Source organism: Lepisosteus oculatus, chromosome 3 (assembly GCF_040954835.1).
Source record: "Lepisosteus oculatus isolate fLepOcu1 chromosome 3, fLepOcu1.hap2, whole genome shotgun sequence".
NCBI lineage: Eukaryota > Metazoa > Chordata > Actinopteri > Semionotiformes > Lepisosteidae > Lepisosteus > Lepisosteus oculatus.
In genome coordinates, this window is record NC_090698.1 from 28,112,998 (window position 1) to 28,133,060 (window position 20,063).

General features: G+C 35.3%; 1 protein-coding gene across 2 annotated transcripts in view; it reads right to left on the reverse strand.

Moving 5' to 3' along the window:
* LOC107075537 (interleukin-31 receptor subunit alpha) overlaps window positions 1-18,896 on the reverse strand; it is a 29,335-nt gene extending 10,439 nt beyond the window's left edge. For both annotated transcript variants that reach the window (XM_015336948.2, XM_015336952.2), the window contains exons 1-7: window positions 18,748-18,896; window positions 18,265-18,315; window positions 16,120-16,170; window positions 5,614-5,728; window positions 4,768-4,928; window positions 4,258-4,391; window positions 2,433-2,571 (exon numbers count right to left, since the gene is read on the reverse strand). In XM_015336948.2, coding sequence (XP_015192434.2) covers window positions 2,433-2,571; window positions 4,258-4,391; window positions 4,768-4,928; window positions 5,614-5,728; window positions 16,120-16,170; window positions 18,265-18,315; window positions 18,748-18,790 — 694 coding nt within the window. In that variant the 5' untranslated portion in view covers window positions 18,791-18,896. The remainder of the gene's footprint in view (window positions 1-2,432; window positions 2,572-4,257; window positions 4,392-4,767; window positions 4,929-5,613; window positions 5,729-16,119; window positions 16,171-18,264; window positions 18,316-18,747) is intronic.
* Window positions 18,897-20,063: the final 1,167 nt, after the last annotated feature.

Sequence of the window (20,063 nt, forward strand, 5' to 3'; positions counted from 1 at the left end):
CATGTGAAAGATCACCTTAAATGTGCTTAACTCCTGTACCAACACACTGGCAACAGGAGATGACACATTTGTAAAATATTGTAGGGCTGTATGTATTTTACTGTTGTATACCCCCTCCTTTAAATTATTTTCAGTTGTTTTCAAAATGTTTGACTGTCAGTACTGCATATCTATCACAAATATATCATGTACAAATGAATTCAGTTATTTTTTAAAAATCACATTTTTATTCAGGTTTGATAATCTCAATCCTATACCGTTTTCAAAAGTCCACGTTCTGATCCGGAGATATTTCTGACCAATCCTCCCTGTAGAACCTCTCTAGCAGGCATTTACAGCAGATCCTAGTCCTGTGGGGCTGGTGTGCCTGTGGTTTTTCATTTTAACTCAGCTTTTGGTTATCCTGGTTACTGGATTAACAGGACCAATTTAACAGTTCCTCCTAGCTCTTCAAGGACTGTTGCTTTAAAGAGACCTTGAAAACTTGCAGAGGCCAGAGTTAAACAACCCTGATTTCAGAAGTTCGTTCAGAGCCTGATTAATAGAGACGAACCGTTTTTTTTTTGTAGCTTGCCTAGCTGAGGGAATGGCAGTCTAACTGTAAGGATGAGGCTGACTGAACTCCCCCCCCCCCTCACTTTCACCAGGAATGAGACAGGGAGCTGCAGCAAGGGTGTTGAAAAGATGTTGGACAGTGTGAGAGAGATGTGGAAAAGGGAAGTTCAGAAAGTGAAGTAGGTGAGGAAGTAGATGAGATCAGGATTGCTGCTAAAAACTCCATTTGTGACTTCTATTTTAAATTTGTTTGTAAAAACCAAATGTATTTCTACATATCTGTATGAACGTTTTAACAGAAACAGTATCTAAATACATTATATTACTTTTTTGCACATTCTACTAATGCTAAAATACTTTGGCATGTGCCTTTAACTCCCAAGGACACAAATACATTTCTAGGGAACTGTATTTTACCTAATGTCAGTAGACAAACTAATGTCACATTTCTCCAAATGAAAGTGTTAATGCTGAAAAATAAATTATGAAATTTTAGAAGCTGAGCCTTCCCTGATGGATATGGGTGGGCTGTATACTTTGTGCTCTATGAATTATCTATCTGCGTACTACCCGGAAAACCATGCTGAATGTATGGAAAAACATTTCATTAAATTAAAAAACAATGTGGTGGCTGAAGATCCACAGCATCATAACTGCTGACTGATTGCTAATTACTTTAACTGGCAAAAAGAGAAATCTGAACTCCTGTCCATGGAGTGCAGTATTACAATCACAGAGACATTTAAAGGAAACCCAATGAAAAACAAAACAGATTAGAACTTAAACCATGAGAGCTATTCTCATTGAAAATTGTGCTTCGTATTTGAACATTTCTAATGCAACTTTTTGTCAAATTTGATGCTCAGAAAAGAGTGGCAGAGGTCCCTTATCTACACAGCTTTGTTTAGAAACTTGTGAATTTGTTGTGTGGTTGATAGGAAAAGTATTTGACAATGGTTAAAAACACCACCGTTAATTAGATAGGGCTACTGTCACGCCCTCTGCAGCCAGAGGGCGCTCCTTCTCTGTCCTGTCCCTAGTTTCCGGTCTGCTGTCCTTCCTGTCCCTCTCTTTCCCTTGGGCTATATATTTCCGGGTCTTGCTCTCTGTCCTCGCTCAGCATTGACGTTCGGATGTCCTGAGACCCGCCTAGCACCAGGGCCCCCCACGTCCGCTCCCTGAGGGCATAGGTTTCTATACGGCATTCCTGAACTCTTTGCACTAATGAGCCCGGGCTTTTTTCCCGTCTCGCCGCTACGCATATGGGTCTTTTTCTGCTCTCCTGCTCCCCACGGTTAGTCCCTTTGGGCGTCCGTGACAGCTACTGTATATCTATTCTGTTCTAAAATCTGTAATTGCATAAGCTGTACTTTCAAGATGATTTCTTATGTTTTGCACAACCTATATTCTTGGTGAGGAAAATGTTTTTTTTTTGTGCCAAACTCCATCACAACCCATTTCTATTTCTATCAATACACATATCATAAATTATGCATATGCATATCGTACATCTTGATAGAAATAGAAATGGGTTGTGATAAATTATGTGTTTCTGCCTTCAGCAAATCTAGACAACAAAGTCAAGTGACTTTTACAATTTGGTCACAATGAAGCAGGTAGTGATAATCCTGAAAATTATTTATGCAGCATGATGATTAAAGCATTACTGCACTTGAAAGATCTTAAAATGAATAATGATAATACAGCACATAAGGAGGGAATCATCTCTGAGAACTTCTTGACATGATAATGTTTCCATCCTTTATAATGTTTGTTATAATTGAAATCACATTTTCACTTAATGCCCATTTTTTAATAGAAAAGGAAGAACAGATTTTGCACTTATACATATGCAAAATATACTGCTTGCAACACACCTGCAGGCACAAGAAACATTTCACTCCATGAACACTGAGGACACTTTTGGTTTGGTGTGCACTGCACCTGAACTTCATAGGAGAGTGAGGGATTGAGCCCTTCAAATAACATGTATTTGGCATTCTCTTCGGTAACCACCTGCAAAGAAACACATTCCAGCTCAATGGACAGATGCCAAGAACAGGAGAAAAATTGGCATCACTATTTTTATGAAGAAAAAAGTCTTTTTTCTTAATTGTATATTTAAATCTTGAAAACATTGTTTAGCTTTAATTTAAACCATAAACCAGGCTTCTACTGTAGAAACGTCAAGAGGTATTACAAAATATTTGAGGGCACATCATTCTAGTTGGGAACTGACAAAGGTCTCATTGGGTTAAAACACACGGGGATACATGGTTTTCAGAATATTACTAATATTTAAATCTTTGCAACTTCAATACCTGGGCAAGTGGCTGTGGCTTCATGTTGCATACTCATATGAATACACACAGTATATGTAGCCATATATGCACATACTGTAAAGTATATCTATCAAGGAACAGAACACGTGCTACAACTCTCCTGAGCATAGTGATCATCCAAGCTTGTCAATGTTATTTCTCTTATGAGAGACTTATTTACATGTACAACCCCTGTCTAAAATCATCAGTAGTAGAACCCAAATGTACTTCTAAATACATCTGTTTCCAGGAACTACCATATCAGCCACATACTGTAGCCTGTAGAGTGAGGTGAATGGAAAAGAGTGGTGTACTGCAGGCATGAATGTGTCAGATATAAGACCTCCCTTGACTACAGCCAAGGGCATCAAAATTAGCTAGAAAATGTTCCCTTTATGGAGAGCTTTCTTTTGCCCTTGACAATGCCATTAAAATAGTCTGATTTCAGAAATCGCCTTTTTTACCAGATTCACAAAAGATGATAGCAAGAATTGTTTGTTCTTATACCAAAGTCCAGATGGAGTATTATGACTTTCAAATATGTTTAATACTCAATAGTGATAATGCTCTACAGTTTACGTCAGCGATTTTCCAAGCCTAGTTCAGTCAATCCAGTTCTAAATCTAGAGCATGAGAAAACTAGAACAGATCAAAGTCTATGGTTTTCACAGTTTTCTTTCTCTTTTAAGTGATACCTGTCAGGCTATAGCAAGTTTCTTTAAAAAAAACAGAGAAACATTTAATAGCTCAAGCTCTCTCAGTTTTGAACTCATCAAAAGCATCTACAGTACTTCATTGAATGCTTTATAAACAAGTATTAAAACATAACAAAGTAAAATGAGTCCAAATTGATTTTACATGCTCATGAGACATATTTAACTTAACAGTTATGCTTTGTAACTACAATTGAAATAGCATATTTTAAAGAGATTTTAAGGTAAATCAGCAACAAGACCATTGCAGTTATCAATTCTAAGTGCAACAAATATGTAGATCGGTTTATCAACCTTAGTCAAAGTATGTTAAAGTCTAATGGTAATATTGCAATGATGAAATGAGGACACCTTAATACAGTATGTAGATTTCACCTGCGTATTTAAAAGTCAGTGTAGAATCAACAAATATAGATTTTTTCACTTGATCATTTAATGTTCTGTTAGGATCAAAAGGTATCAATATGCTATCAATTCAATATGGCACACCCAAAGAAGGCTCCACAGCCAACATGTTGTGTTTCTTTTCTAATCTTTTCAGCATGGAATAAACCTTTACTTGTTCCTTTGCGTCCCTTCAATATATTAAATAACTGAGTTATGTGTAGGAATATGCAACAAGAGCCTATTAATATTCACATGAAACTCAAGAATTATTTTATTCTTACCATTTTCCAAGATGGATGGCCAGATTCTCTAAGCTGGATATTGTACTTCTTAATGTGTTTTTGTTCCATCCAAGATATATAAATCTTTCCACTATCTCGTTTAAACATTATTTCTGTAGGTGGATCACAACGAACTGAAACAGAGACAAAGAAAATATACTCTATACTTACCATTTGTTATGCAGTACAAGTCTGATACCTGTGTGTCCTTTGTTACTTGTTTATATTTCAGAGATGTAGAAAAAGACTGTACATAAATACTTAATAGATTTTAAGCATTCTGGATTTAAAAGTTTAGTAATAACTTAGTTTTATGTTGCTACAATTTTAAACTTTTTCCAAGTGGCTGCAAATACCTGAAAATGTTCTCAGAAACAATGAGAATATTTCTTATCTTTGAATGGGCAATGATATGTTAATCTTTCTAAAAAGTAAATACAGTATTTCTTCTTTATATTAATGGGTTCAATCAAGCAATTAATCAATCAACGAAAAATAAATGTGACTTACTCAGATTGTTAGGAATGCCCCTGAAAAAGGTTTTTGAACAATTTCTGTTTCGTGAGCTTTCGTCTATTACCCAAGCATTCATTTCATATTTACCAAAAACTTCAATGGAATGGAATGTTTTAGAAATGTTGTGGTGTATTTTACAGTAATCTCTGACCTCCCTTGGAAAAACAATCATGAAATACACAATTATTTCAACATAAAAACAAAATAGTCAATGTAATTAAAGAGTCATAGTTACATTTATAGAAATTATTAACTGAACACACTGTAGAATGCTAAAATCCAAAATTGAAAAAAGGAAGGCACTACAGTGTTTTATGCTTTAGTCAAACTACAAGTAAGTCTTTTAAGTGATGTATTTAGGGTTATACAAATATGATTAAACATGCAATGATATTAGGAAACTTTAGCACAAAAATTAAAAAGTAAAAAGAGAACAGTACTCATTTACCATATTTGCTCATAAATGTGAATTGAATTTGTATTTCTGTCTTTAACAAAAGAATTCATATAGACTTATATCCTGTGCAAGAAATAGCAATCAACAGAGGCAGCAGTGCAGAACATTTCAATGTTCTATCAAACATGACTAAGACAGTTCTTCATTTCTACCATGCTCGGGGAATTCTGTACTCTGGATACACAACGATATTTTGCAGTGTGTTGTTTGCTGTTCAGAAAGCATATAATTCTCAGGAATGGATTACTGGACATTACATTACAACATTGTGCAACTCTGATTAAATATAGATAATGAAAAACCTCATTGTCTGAATGTATCTTCAAACAAATGTGGTTTCTCCTGGTGTAGATAAAATAAAACAAAGTACTTCCAGAACTTACTGTGCAATTATGAGTGTGTACGTTGTAGTGTTTGAAGCACTGGACCCAGATTTCCAGTAGCAAGTCAAAGGATCTTTTTTTGATTTTTTGAAACAGTCTAAGTCTTGGACTCCATCTGTAGAAAATAAACAGATAGATATACTTCTGAGAGACTTTTTTCTTTAAAGTTTCTGCATAGGGTTTCCATCAAACTACTTGGAATATTAATTACACATTGTTTCACCTCAGCCTTGACAGTCTTGATGAAGTTTTGAGCTGCTAGAACAAAACATTGTAATTGGTTACTCTAACTTAATACTTTAAAAAAAATCACGGTAGCATCTACATTAGACAATAAGATAGGTCAGAGTGGAGAGGAGCACCTTAGCTCTTTGCTTACTAGGCATTAAGTCATCTAAGGATCTCAACAAGCTGTTCGACAATGCTGCTATGTATGTTATTCAAGACTCCTGAAATGTCTTTGTTCATTTCCCCTGTGTACTCTAGTTTGTATTTCACTATGAAAAAGTCCACTGAGTTGACTTCAACACCTTTGAGGATTTTGAGTACTGGAATAAGTTGCTCAGTCTTGGTCTCACTTTCTGTACTTTACCCTGAGAAGTAGCATTAGTGTACCTTTATTCTCAATCTTATTACTGCCAGTACTATTATTTTTCATGGTCATCATAGTAGTAGTGATATAATTTTATGCTACAATTAAAGTAGATATACGAACTTCCATAGTGTTATTCCTGTAGAAGATATTGGCTTGTTGTTTAAACAACCATTTGGCATGACTAGTTCATTAGACAAATAAAACAGGTATTTCAGTATTTTAGTCCACAGTAAGTCCTTTAAGAATGTTTGGATTGATTACAGTAAGACTTAAGTACCCTTTTCTTGGTTTTATCAAACAGCTGAAGTCCTTTCTGATTCATGTTGTATTTTTGTTATAGTTCATGCAAAAAATGAAAATTAACAATAATACTTTTTCACCAAACAAGGCATCCATTACTTTATTGTTACAATTTCGGAATAAAGTTAAGAGCATTATTGGAACTAGTTAGACGTGTTCTAACTTGTGACTCACCAATGTTAACCTGTCTCTTGGGTCATAAAGAATTATTTATTATTACTAGTAGTATCATTATCACATTGCAGACAACATAGAAGAGTAACAATCTGAATTTCTAAGTTGGAAGCATTGTTAATGGCTATTAAGGATTTCAACAAGTAAAGCAAAGAATGGGCACTTCAGTAAGCACATAAAATCTCTAAATGTTAATAGAATATTTTTCTGTCCCTTCCATCATGGTGGATTGTTAAATCCATATTGTTCCAGTGGTTTCACTGTTTCTCCTCTGCATATACAATATTAATGTAAAATGTGCAGCTCATCACTCTGATTTTGACATGCCTTAACATGTGCATTTTATGCACTCAAACTCTTTTTGGCCAAAGGGCTTGTATGGAACTTCTGGCTGCTCGTGCAAAACCCATGTATGGTGACGAACATAGCACGGCGGTTTGGTTAACAAGGAGCAAATCAAACAAAACTGCTGAGCAATAGAAAATGGACAAACATACACTTATTTTTAAAAACCACAAATTAACCATCGACACACTTTTTTTTTGAAGTTGTGCATTACTTTCTTTTATTTTCAATTAATTGCATATTGCATAATTGTTTGCATTAAATATAGCACAGCGAAGTTATTAAGAACATAATAAAAAGTGAACTAATATTTATTTGTGTGGATTTTTGGAATAATTATTGCTGTGGAGAACAGATTTTAAATTCATAATTAATCAAAATTGTACATTAAAACAGGTCGGACACAGGGACACAATTGAAAATAAGAATACTGCAAATAGAAGATAGTTCTTTAAACAAAGGTTTGTATAGTCTGGAAACAATTCTCTTGTCACGAGCCGAAACGTGACATAATATCACCAATGTGACATTTTCTAACCGCTTCATCCAATTCAAAGTTGTGGGGCAGCCAAAAAGCCTATGTTGGCAAACAATGGGCGCAAAGCAGGGTACATCCTGGACGTGACTCCAGTCCATCACAGGGCAGACACAGACACAGACGGGCCTACACTCACATCAGGGCCAATTTTCCAAGAAGCCAATTAACCTACCAGTATGTGTCACAGAATAAAAAAAAAACAACTAGTGTGGGATGAATGGTGTCTGGAGCTGATTGATCTTAAGTGGGCATTGAATGGCCAGTGCCTCTATAAGGGTGGTGCATTGATATTTCCGGCCTCAGTTCTTAAGCTTTCTATTGAGCTGGAGGTGGGGTCTGGAATGGGGTGTGAATACCAAACAACAACTCATGACAAGAATGAGTCATGAGCCCTTGCTAAGAACTGCAAGAGAGTCTGCAGCGGTTGTACACCGTACTTTACTGTTACGACCCCAAGTGTCTAGGGGTAAAGGGGTGTAACATTTAGGATAATTCTTTTGGAAGCAGGTGGGTTTTGGTGAGGGACTAGGAAGCGTGATAAGGGTAAGGAACTAGAGTGGTGCCAAAGAAAAGAAAATAACAAACAAAATGGAGCTGGCTAGGGCAGTGAGGGAAAGCTAACCTAACTACAAAAGAAAACCCGAAACACACGGTCTTCTGCATCTTTAACACCCTAGCTAACCTGCACTGACTACCCAAAACCATACAAGACAAATGGCACTCACCCGTACTAAACTAGTGTACTAATACAAAATCAACTAAGTGTGTAAAGTGTACCCAACAACCTAAATTAACCTTATATACAAAAGTTCACACAAAAACACAAGTGAACCAGGAATACAAATAAGGGAAAACAAGAGTAATTAACAGGAGCAGGGTACAAAAGAACACAAAAGTTGAACATGTAACACTGGGGCAAGGTAATGACAAAACAAGGATGAACACACAAACAAACGAAAATACAAAGAAACTAACAAAAAAACAACAAAACAACAAAGCCGAAGCTATACGAAAATACACACACACAAAGCAAAACAAACCAACAAATGAAGCCGAAGCAATAACCAGAAGTGAAGTGAAGCAAAGCGATAACCAAAACCAAATGGGACCGAAGTCAAACAAAAGGCCTTTTCTTCCTGAAAGCCTCCATGTTATATAGTGAATAAAATGTGTTCCGATTGGCTGAGAGCTAATTGATGATGACATCATGCAGAAAGTGTGGTGTAATGGTGGGCCAATGGGGAAGGGAGAACAATCAAGGGTCAGCAGTGTGGACATAACAGAAAAAACACACACTGGGACATAACATTTACCCAGAGATCAGGGGCTGGGATCAGTGGAGGAAAGATCCAGCATCATCTTCCATCCCTCTCTACAAAAATTGGATTTAGAGATAAACAGGCTATAAGAGGAAAACACCAGGGACACATTGTGTAGGACACTGGGACATTGAGGAGGATGCCTGGAATTTCACTGTTTCTTCTTTATGGTATAAGGAGGCGCGACCATAGGTTGGTTCCGGAGAACAGCAAAGCCAATCTGTTCACTGGGGGCTTTCGGTTCTGGATACTGAGGTTCATAGACTGCTCTATGAGTAAATCATGTCAAATGTTTTGTACATTGGGTGGGCAGCATTGGAATTGCTGTCCTATGTGGTTACATTTGTGTAATGGGAAGACTGAAGCACTGAAATAAAATGGAATATTATATGTGTCAACTGTCTAGTTTGTGGATCCATTGGTGGTTCTAGGTGATAAAAAGATGTATTAGAAGAAAAAGGGGTCCTAAAAGTCCCTATAATTGCCTGATGTTGTAATTGTGCACAAAGCAAAAGTAGTGAATTTCAGGTTCACCTATCAATCACCTATATGTTTCTTGCCTATGAGAGGAAACCAATGCAAATACAGGAGAACATACAAACTCCATGCAGATAACACCATGGGTGCAGAATTGCACCCAGGACCCCAGTGTTGCAAGGCAGCAATTCTAACCACTGCATCACCATGGCTGACGTGTAATAAACAGATAGATTACTTACAATCAAATGAGCTAGACACACTAAAATGGCCTTTTCTTGTTAAATGGCCCTTTGTTCGTTAGCTTTTTGTGTTACAGTATGTTCTAATATTTTAGTTTGTTTTTATCATGTAAATCTTAATTCAAAGTTAATCAGTAGTTCAATTCCTTAGAAATATGACCAAATAAACTTAATCCTGATGCAATGCGAAAGGCTGAAATAGTACAGTGAAAAAAAAATTCAAATACAGTACTACCCAGCTTAAAGAACTGTACTATTTAGACTTTTCAGATTAATCTTGGAAATCTAAGTATTTGGATTTTGAACTCCAAACTTTGCAACAGGAACAAAATAATTTTAATTCCATTGCATGCAAAGAAAATTGAAATTAAACAGAATTAAAAAAATTAAAGGAGTTGGACATTTTCAAATACTTGTCATCAAGTTCTGCATAACATATAGTAATTTTGCAGACCACAGTATTAAAGTATTTAGGCATTTTAAAAAAATTGAAAAAGCACAAACCACACTAATGCTTACAGATTCAGACTTTGTTTTTGCAAGGCACAAACTACAGCAACTTTATAATAAAACAACAACATATTACATAGCATGCATAAAATAGAAAAATGCTAACATTAACTTCATACTCTTCATACTTCCTATAGTACCTACCCTTTTATTCCATTAAACATGGGAGTCTTTTGAATCTGCAATATTTCCTGTCATCTACCTGGTGATATTTGTGCTTTTTGCTTTTTATTCAGAATATAACTGCCTTGAGTTTTGCCATCAACTTCACACTCCTTGTTGCACCAACAGTCTCATACTGTATGACCAAGTCTGGGCAATTGGCTTTGTTGTTAGGGATGGTCAATACCTCATTTGGAGGTATCAGGTAATATGCTTCTGGTAATATCTTCAGGGTGATGGCGAGATGCTCGTTCAGAGATTTGTCATCAAAATTCCCACCCCTTACTTTTAGTTCTAAAGTGACCCGAGAGCTTCTCGACAAGCCTTCTAGCACTGGGAACATGTTTTTTATTTTATTTTTCACAGACGTCACTGGTCTTTCTTTTCTAAGGAAGACAAACAACATATAAATAGAAGTCATGTTTAACACCTGGACAAGATACATCTTTCTCTCTTCTATCAATCCTGCTGTGAGCCCTATCTAGCCCCATTATTTGTGTAAAGAAATTAACAGGTTTCTTCAAATATTCAATGGGTAATACATACTGTATGTTTGCAGTAATCTGTGGATTTTGTCACACTGACCAAATAGTTTTCCTTACATATTTTCTAAAAATGTTAGTCCTCAATGCCTGAAAATAACTGCAGAAGTTCTTGTTTTCTTGTGTTTATCAATAATAGCTAACACAGTACTTTTCACTGAGTCATTCAGCTCTTTCACTGGTGGTTTCTGCTTTGTTTAAGTTAGGGACATCAGACTCAGTTCCTGGAGTGTCTTTGTCTTCAGGGTTTTGTTCCATTCTGAGTATTCAAATAAGCACTGACCTACATATTGTTTTTTTAGTTTGACATATATACTGTATTACATTTTAAAACTCTTAAAGAAATTCATGAATAAATGGGGTCACTAACAAAAGTATGGCAGGGATGGTGGCAACCAAATTTCTCCCTGAACTTCCTCTGCTACTCTAACTCACACTAATTCTCCATGACATCATTTCCTGAAAATAAAAACTATAAATAATCAACAAGCCCCTCTCTCTTGCTGCCATCCTCTCCTCCATTTCCACCTTAGAAACTATATCTTCTAAACTTCTCTCTCTTTAATCTTCAGCTATCTGGGTTAAGTTAACCTTCAATGTCTTTGTCTTCAATTATCAGTCAATCTATCCATTCGTCATCCAATACATGGTCACAGGGAGCCAGAGCCTATCCCAGCAAGCAACAGGCAGAGACACAAGGCAGTATACATTCTGTACAGTACACATGAATTACAATCAAACATTTTACAATGTGTTCTACATCTGTCTAACCTGTATTTTGTTAAAGGGCAAGTGAGAAAGGAAAAAAATGGGTGGTAACAGATTTCAAAGATAATTGCCACATCTGGTATTTTAATTTCAACACATAAAAACAAACCAAATACATCTTGGTTCATCTTGGGAAATATGGAAAAGGGTAATATAGATGAAACACATATACTGTATCTGTAAATGCCAAAGGTGCAGAGGTCCTCTTCAGAGAAACTTAACAAGAGGATAAAAGTGTTACGCTGAAGTAGTTTTACAAAACATTTTATTAATATCACCATGTTTTCCTGTGTTAGTCTGGGTTCTCATTACCAACAGACATTTAAAAACTGTAGCCAAACAATTTGCAGCAGGAAAGCTCAAACCCCAGCTATCAGGAAATTCCTGTAAATAATTGTTGATAATAAGTAATATACATTATTTGTTTAAATGTACAGTGAGTCACCGGGCACCCAGTGTAATATTTCTTTGCTCACACTTAAGGAAAGCCAGCAAAAAAGTGACATCACAAACTGCATGCAATCTCTAAAAAACATTCATACTAAGAGCTGAAGTACAGAAATGTACGTCTGCACAACAGGAAATTATGTTGTGGTCATATTCATTTAGGAAAAAAGAAAGCTCATGATTTAACATGATTTAACAGAATTGCACAAAGGACAGGAAGAGTTAAATCCAATAAGTGGAACATCTACACATGGCCAGCACGTGGAATGCGTAGTGGAGGTGAATATGGTAGCTGGATCTCAGATTAGACCAATTATATATATTATAAATGCCAGAGTTCTAGTTTTATTACTGTGACAAAATACAGTATATTACAGGTTCCAAGTAAATGCAGGCTGACATCTGGTTCAGAGGGAGTTATGTGGCTAAAATGAGACCTACAGGTACTACCTGTGTTTTGAATCCTATATCAATGGCCCTACTCAAGACCTGTCCATCTCTGTCCATCTGCTCAATGAATCACGAAAATATAGATTTACAGCTGTAGCCTTCAATCTGGCTGATCTCACATATCTGTGAAGAAATCTAGCCTGGATGCTTAAGATACTTATTAATAGGTCTAATTTCCGTCTTATATATATTATAATTATGGGATGGACAGTGGCATCTTAATTATAATCTTGGATATGAGATTATAATCATATGCAAGATTATAATTAAGATGCCACTGTCCATCCCATAATTATAATCTTAATTATAATCTTGCATATGATGAGCTCTTGACTCAGGATCACTTAATATCACCTTCTGATACTGTCAATCATGTAATTTTACTGGAACACATGGAATATTTTTAGGGATCACTAGTACTATCCTTTATTTGTTCTGGCTTCTGTTTGACTAACAGGAAGTCTCATAAATCTTAGCTGTTTTAAATGTAATAGCACTCCAAGTTCTGTGTTGGGGATTTAACTGCTAAGAGACTCTAGAATATGGTTCTAGATGCGTCTGGAAGGTTGTGGGTGCCAATACCATGTGAGACAATTGTGCTGGTGCTGTAACATTAAGCAAGGTACAGTACTTCACATTGGCTAAATAAATTACCAGCAGTAGCAGATTTACCATTATGGACTTGGGTTTCTCTTTTATTCTTATGAAAAATGTCTTACATGTGATATTTACACGTAAAACATATACAATTAAATTTTACATGGCTCTTGGTTTTATTGTTTTTTCTGTGCTTTCTTGCATTGTATTTCTGTTAAGTGTATAATACATGCATTGTAGTACATATGAAGAGTTACACTTGAGAGGAGGCCATTTTGCCCAACTAGCCATTTTCGTAGCTAGTAGTTAATTGATCAACTGCAACTGTAAAATAAATCGGCTACAGTACACGAAAATTGTACATGGTATTCTACACAAGGCCTTATACAGTTGCACAGCATTATACACACCTAGCATAAGGGCCCTTTAAGTTAAGTTATTTGCTTTTAACTATGTACCCTAATGTTTTGCTTGCCTTCATAATTGTTTCCCCTCATTTTCTACACAATGAAAATGGTGTGTCAACATTAACACCTGTGTATGTTTCCCATTTTGTATTTATTATGTTTTTGCTCATGTGAAACCCTGTTCTTGCCTTCATTGAATATCATCTACCAAGGTCTTTGCTCAGTCTTGAATTTTATCTAGAGCTTTTGGAATGCTATATACTTCTTCTCCAGTATTTGCCAATCCTCCTAATCTCATATCATCTGCAAATCTGATTAGTTTACTAATTATACCCGAATATACATTACTGATTTAAATTAGGAAGGTTAGTGGTCCCCATACAGATCTTTATAATAACATGTAATAACATTACCCTGATTTGAACCTCACTTCTGATCTGTATTTTCTTTCATCTATTTATTCATCAATTGTCAATCCAAATTACATGACGTTTCCTGAATGCCTACAACTTGTAGGATTTAGGCTTTAATGAGGAGCTTTATCAAAAGCCTTCTGAAAATCTAAACAGCATTTCGTATGCTGTTTGTGTATCCAATATGTCGGTGCTTTTTCTAAGAGCTTTGACAAGTTGGGTAGGCAAGACCTCACAATTCTTCAATGCTTTGGGTTGCTGGAAAAGCACCTAGAAACCTAGAAATGTATAAAAATGATAGAAATACAATTGTATTATTATTTATGTTGCCTGGAGAAGGAAACAAATGGTAGGCCTAACATCTGTAAGTTCACAATGCAGAAAGGGGCTCTGCTTAGTGGAAACACTCATGGGAGTTTGTTTACTAGCATCCCAACCCATGGCTCCCTGTCTTTCTGTATTCACTTTGGCTCAGCACTTCGGTTTCTGCGATATGTCCAGAAGACGTTTCGTAAAACTACCCACACCATACTGTTTCTCTCTCAGTCCCTCCATCAATTCACAGGATGGCAGTTATTACATTTCCCCTGAACAGATAACACAACTGAATCCACAAAATCTATGATCAACACAATGCGTGATGACTGAGAGCAAGCTCTGTTTTTTAAAAATAAAAAGAATAGGATGTGGTTAAATCAATCAAATTGCAAAATATACTACCTTCTTTGTATAGATGATATCTCTATGATAGGCATCTCTTTGTGTCTACAATTTACACCACCACGACTCTAATCGCAAACACTGAAGTGGTAAAGAGTGATATAAAATAGAAGTGCCTGCTTCAAACACTGATTCCAATAATTGATTTAACTTGTTACGGTTACATCCATAGTAAAGCAGACAAATGCTCCTTGAATCAGGAGATATGAGGTCTGTATTTGTAATGAACAGGGTAATAAAAAAGTCTCCCATTAGTGTCCCATTAGTGCAGCACTTGATGCTTTTTAGTTTAAACTCTATGCTTCATCCAAAATAAAAGTGATTCTACTTTCCTGAAGGAAAGTAGCCAAATGTAACCAAATTACAATGCAGTAATGAAAAAAACATCTTGTCAAAGGACTGATATTGTGCTGCAATTTATATTTAATTAATTTGGTCAAATGCTAATACCAACAAATTAAGACCACAATATAATCAATACAATAATAAATCAGGGAGGCAGCTCCAAAGGTGAAGTTGTGGTGGAGCAAGGGGGTGCTAGAAAAAGCATCAAAGTGTGCAATATATTGTGCAACCCATGAGCACTTATTCATAGGAGAGTGCAAGTCCGAGATTAGAATTTGACCACCTCTCAAACTTCTGTTAAATATCACCATTTTATACCTTGTCTGATAACTGAATCCATTAAAAAAGTATTTGAACACTGCGGTTGTAGTGATAGTTTTTGTTTTCCTTTGAGCTTCACTTATGACATCATTTAGCCAACAGATATACTTTCCCCATTATTCAGTATTCAGAGCTGGCTAATACCGAAATGCATAAGCAGCCTATGTTTTCAGAAACTCTGTGGCTTGAACTGAACTGACCGAATCGTCTTTATGAAAGTACTAATCATGCAAATTTCCTTAAATTAAATACAGTTTTAGATTCCTAAATGTTGTCATCATAAGGGCCAAAAGTCTTAAAATGTGATACTGTAGCTTGCAGCTGAAAGATTTAAATTTTTTTTTAAAGAATTCCATCATATCATATTTATTGCATTATTTGATTTTGTTCTTTAGTACAAAAATATCAAGGCATTGGCTGCTACTACAAAAGAGATTCTCTATACTTCTCTATACTTCCGCATAGTATGAATATCTGCAGTGGTGAGAATATAAATTATAAAAATTATACCGAAAAAAAATTATTGTATTATAATTGCAACTATTGTTTTATTTTAGTTTGACTCTTAATGTGCTCTTTGAAGTGGAACACCATTAATATGAGAACCTGATGATGCATATAAAATAAATAAACAATGAAAATGTGTCTGCAATTATGTTAAATCTAAAGCAAGGCATCTCTAACCTGGGTGAGAATTGTTGTTTTGAGGGGGGACAGGTAAACGTTTGTAAATTATACCAGAAGCGACAATCTGAAAATGCCATTTTACTAAAAAACATCGTAACAATGAAACAAAAACAAAACTTATTTCTTATGGGAGACCAAAAGACTTACTTTGAGAAGACTGGCAGTGATGATAATTAAAACAAGAGGTAACATTGTTCTCTGCAAATAAAAAAGAAACACATTAAAGGTCTGAGAAAAAAAAATGACATTTTTAAGATATAATGGATATACAAAATGCTGTAATTTTTGCTGTTTTACTTCAAACTCTTTGTTGCAATTTCTCACATTCTTAAAGAGTGCTTTCAATCATTTGTAAGCATGCTTAAATGTCATATTCTGGGGATGTTTTGTGATGTAACCTAATGAAATCACAAACAACTTTGCTTGCGATCTGCACTAAAAACAGACAATGCACTGTGTGAGCAGCACAGATATTTTAGTTGTGAGCGGAGCTGATCTTTGTGCCACTATGGACTTAAGTCACAGACTTAATCACAATATGATCAATGTGAATGTTGAATGTAAAATACAGCTGTGTGCTTTCAATCTTTCAATCTACTCACATTTGAAACAATTAGATACCTCATTGCACTACTTTTGCATTTACTATTACCCTTTTGCAGTTATAATTATCCTCAATGACTTTTTTATACTCAAATTTAATTTATTTATTCAACTCTGCCTGAGTAGTTGTTTGCACACATGATTTAAAGGCATGACTTTGGAGGCATCTCAGTGAAGTTCCACTAATTTAAAAATTGGTTCAATATAAAACAGATGCCTTGCAATAAAATTGCAATTAGTGATGAAAATTTAAAACGTTCTTTTTCCAAAAATACCTTAATGTGTTAAACGTTGCATTCTCCATATTATTACAGTTCATCACATAAATTATACAATTTTGTTTCAATGCCAATCTACAAACTTAAAAAAAAATAAAACATCAAAGTTTAACATCAACCCCTAATAGACAAGAAAAAAAAAACAGTTGAGCCTGTGGCATTTAAAGTGGTCTTCAAATATACATTCTGGTATGATTTACCAAAACTACTGTACGTGACACGCTCTCCAGCTCAGCTTCTGCAAACTTAGAAAAAACAAAGTTGTAGGCTTCAAAGAGGCACAACAAATACAGGCACTTGTTTGCAAAGATTGCATAGTTTGCAAACAGAATCATATGGTCCAGAGATCCCTAATTCTAGTCTCGGTTTCCTTGGCTTTCAACTGCAACCTAATGGCAACTGTGACACGGCAGTATCATTGGAAAGAAATTGATCTGTCCCTCTGGAACACTGTCCGATGCCTCAGCTCTACTGTTGGTGCTTTGTTGGTCAGTGTGTGGTAAAAGCATGAGACTGCACCTTTCCAGAGATGCATGTGCAGAACATTATACTCCAGTCTTCTGTGCTGTTTGCAGTGGTTTAGAAATGTGCTACAATTGGAAATGACAACTTCTGTGTGGGAGAGTGAGGGGGCGTAAAACATATAATCTATGATTCTGGATTTCAAAAAAGAAGAAAGGGCATGCCATATTGCTTAAAGGTGGACTGCACAAGGTAAGTCAATTATGCTATAGAGTAGAATTTAAAAGCTAAGGTTATTTTCGTGTGGCACCAGAATCTATGTAAACTCATTGCTAAGACGAAAAAAAAGACCCAACATCAATACATTCTTACTTTTTGCATTCTAACTTTTTTTACAGAGTAACAGAGCTGAGCGATCTGTTACTCTGCGATCCATTTTCAGTCTGACGCTAGTATTAGTATTTCTGGTTAATCAAGAAATAAAGATCATAAACTACAAGAAATTATGGGATTTGTTTTCTCTGCCACAACACATCTACAATCACAAAGCTTTTTATAGCAGGACATACAGAGTAGAGTTTTATTTATACAGTACATACTTAAATATGGTATGTATAAGTAATTACAGTATATTGAGCAAAATCAATGTGAAACCCAATGAATATATTATTATTTAAAATAACTCATATCTACAATTGCCCAATTCAAACTATTTTGCAGAAACTGGTCAAAAGTACTAAAAAAAAGCCTGGTGATATAACATGCACGACTGATGTGTACTGGGCAAGTAAAAGGTGTAAAGTAAAGTAAATTAAATGTAAGCACACCAAATATGCCTCAATTATCTGACAACTGTACAAATACTGTATATTAACTGTTTAAATTACCAAAGGCAGTTCTTATATCCAAAGAGTAATGGGAATTATATAGAGAAAAAGATAAAACACACCTTTAAATGTCTGACATTGCACAGAGACAAAGAAACCAGCACAAACAATACCTGAATGGAAAAAAAATAGAAAAGCAAGTCACAGTTGTCTAAGTTTACTTCACATTTATTTAGTCAAGTGTTTTATTTAGTTATATTTAAATTACATCCTTAATTATTTCCTTATATGATTTGCATGAGGAGATATTTATCTGCTTTCACAGCTTGCAACTCCTGGAAAAAGCGGTTTAGAAAATGGACTGACAGACTAAGTTTTAAAAACATATATTCAATTGCTTCGGTGATGTAAAATGCCTCATATAAGAAGTAGAACTGATTTATTTCTAAATTTACTTTGAAGCCCTCTGCTACCAAGTTAATTTTAATGTTCAAGTCCCAGACCTATGCTGGCATTACTTCCAAGTCAAGTCTAAACTTTACTGCTCCTGGCTTTACTTATTTTCCAAGTTAAACAGCATAAGTTGAATAATGGAAGTGACTTACCTATCTCCACACAAAGCAATCTCATTAAAGCAGGATGTTTCATTATCAGCTTTTTTTCTGTCACATTGTGAAGATGTCACACTGTACAAACTCCAGCACTGCCTCTTTCCAATAGGCTCTTCGTCTTGTTGGCTGCGAATGACTTTAGCTGAGTAAATCGAAAGAAAGAAAAAAGTGCAGTAAAAAGCCGCACTTGTATACATACACACAGAAGGACAGAAAGGGGCAGGGCTGGCTACGTTATGCATGTTCCTGTGAAAAGAATGTTAGTGTTTTTTTTGTTATTTTAAGAACGCACTGGTGTCCAAAACTGTAAATATGATTTGCAAAATGTATTTTATCTATTTTAAATATGCAAAAGCCAGAACTCACATAAAGGAGATTGAAAAAACAACTTAATTGTTTAAAAAGTACAGAAGAAGCAACTTTACTTAGATATTTAGAGAAAACTCTTGAAATGAACAGCTGGGGCACTGAATCTGAGGAATACGATTCTCAAACAATGGAGAATATAAGAAAGGCAATAAGAGTAGGGGAAAAAACATTGCATAACATTATAAAGCAGCATCCAATCACAGCCCTTCAAATTATCAGACAAGTTTAATGCTTTCTTTATGCAGAAACCTACTGACCTCCTGCAATTTATCTTCCACATTTGAACTTTTTTTCTTTAATCATCATGATTTTAAAAAGCCCTTCAAAGCTATATGTCTACAGTACCTGTCACAGGCTTCAAAGCAAAGGATTAAAATATTTTTTACTTACTATTTTATGTGCATACAGTATGTGTGTATGGGGGGGGGGCTTTTATTACATGAATGTTGTTTATAACAAAAATCTAGCAAAATTTGATTAAAGCTACAATTAAGTCAGTTATGATTTGGCTATGACCTACATGAGCAAACTGAATAGATTCTGCACAATGATCTTTGGGACTTTAAATCTTTGCCAATCTACAAGCCAGTTCGAATGTCCTAAAAGCCCTAAAACTAACACAGAAATAATTGTTCATGATTGTTTAGATGGTTATTAATGTAGGACCATATTTAAAATGCTTTTATTTCAAAGCTCGACCATCACCTTTATCCATTAAAAAGTTGTTTTTGGTGGATGAAACCAGGAAATTTTATATAGAAACCCATTTACCTGCATTGTATTATTTTCAGTATTTTTAGAGCTTTTTTGCATCCTTATCTATAGGTTTTGTATGATAAACCCTGGGGATGTTTTCAGGCAACACCATAGCAGTGTGAACCAACACCTCATATAACCACACTGGGTTACCTTTAGGGGACCTCTGTGAATGTGAGGAATAC